General features: G+C 62.5%; 1 protein-coding gene across 1 annotated transcript in view; it reads right to left on the minus strand.

The window, feature by feature from the left end:
• The window catches only part of PIM2 (Pim-2 proto-oncogene, serine/threonine kinase), a 5,229-nt gene extending 4,540 nt beyond the window's left edge, over positions 1–689 (minus strand). The window contains exons 1-2 of the mRNA XM_024769262.1: positions 406–689; positions 161–270 (exon numbers count right to left, since the gene is read on the minus strand). Coding sequence (XP_024625030.1) covers positions 161–270; positions 406–466 — 171 coding nt within the window. The 5' untranslated portion in view covers positions 467–689. The remainder of the gene's footprint in view (positions 1–160; positions 271–405) is intronic.
• Between the last annotated feature and the right edge of the window lie 746 nt (positions 690–1,435).

A 1,435-nucleotide genomic window follows, 5' to 3' on the forward strand; every position in this document is an offset into this window, starting at 1 on the left:
CGCGCGCACTCAAGACACCCTCAGCAACCCGGATCCCGGCCCTCATGACCCTACCGCTCGCACACTGTAGGCTCATTCCCTGCTCAATTAGCATCCCAGCCCCGGGGCTCCCGCCGCTGCCACACACACCTGGCCCTCCCAAGACCCTCGTGGTGGATACCTGGAGTCGGTCTGTGACGCGATGTCCTGCGAAGACGGTGCCAAAGCCCCCCTTACCCAGGAGGGGGCCGAGTCGGTACTCGGCCTCGAACGCTTCCCGATCCTTGCCTCCTACGCAGGCGGAGGCGAGGAAGTCAGGGTGGCGGCGTGCTGAGGCCGGCCGCGACCCTCTCCCCCTCCCCCCGCGCCGCCCTCAACCACTTCAGCCCGCCCGGCCTGGTCGCGCGGTAGGGGAGCCTCTCTCACCTGGCGGCGGCGTGGGGGTCATGGGGGCCACCGGGAGCCCCTGCAGAGGCTTAGTCAACATGGAGGAGGAGCTGCGCAGATTGAGCCCGCTGAGCCCGCAAGGCGTGGACGCCCGGGGCAGCGAGGCCGGGGAACCAGGACTGGGGGGCGCCAGGATGGAAGGTAAGGAAACTGGTGGCCCAGAAGAGCCAGCAAACAGCGTAACCTTAAGATTCGCCGTGCGCGCCAGCCCCGACGCTACTGAGACAGGGCACTAGCTTCCCGAGAGAGTCGCCCCGGGCGACGGCCCCGCCCACTTGGCTTTGATCAATCCGGACGCAGCACCTGCTGTACCCCAGCCAATCGGAGCCAGCCTTTATTTGCATGCCACCCTAACGTTTCAAGTACCCCCTTATGCAAATACATGCCCGGATCTTCCGCGGGGGCGGGGTCTGCATGCAAATGAGGGGGCGCGTGCGAAGAGGAAACTGGTTTTGGGAATCCCTTTTGCAGCAAGCGCGTTTGTTTTGGTTGTTGCGCGGAGTTGTTTTTATATATGTGTCTGTATGTGTATATATAAACTTAAAAAAAAAACTGCACCGCCTCCTTTCCTAGGAAGTTGGTTGGCCGCCGCTGCCTCGAGATTAGCGCGGAGATAACGCCAGGCCTTCTAAGGGTTCTAAGAATCCCGGCCTGTGGTTATCCAGGACCCTGTCTCCGGAAGGGTGCTCCTCAAACCAGGACCAGAGCCCTCTAGGCGCCCGGCGGCCTCCGCCCGGAAACTGAAGCCGGGGATCCTGGAAGAACCTGTTCAGCTGTCAGGGAGGGCTAACCTCCCTGACAACCACCTCAGGGGAAGCGCTGGTCCAAGGCACCGTTCCCATGCCCGGAGGCCACGGCCTGTGGGGTGTTTGTGAAACCCTTAACGTAGACAGACCTGGCTAGACCCAGCCATGAACCCAGTCAGCAGGTCTAGAATCTGGAATGGCGGGGGTGGGGTGTTCTTGGGTTTGGGAGCAAGCCAGAGTAGTGGTGGCTTGGGGTGCGCTTC

This window comes from Neophocaena asiaeorientalis, unplaced genomic scaffold (genome assembly GCF_003031525.2).
Source record: "Neophocaena asiaeorientalis asiaeorientalis breed wild unplaced genomic scaffold, Neophocaena_asiaeorientalis_V1.1 scaffold671, whole genome shotgun sequence".
Classification (NCBI taxonomy): Eukaryota; Metazoa; Chordata; class Mammalia; order Artiodactyla; family Phocoenidae; genus Neophocaena; species Neophocaena asiaeorientalis.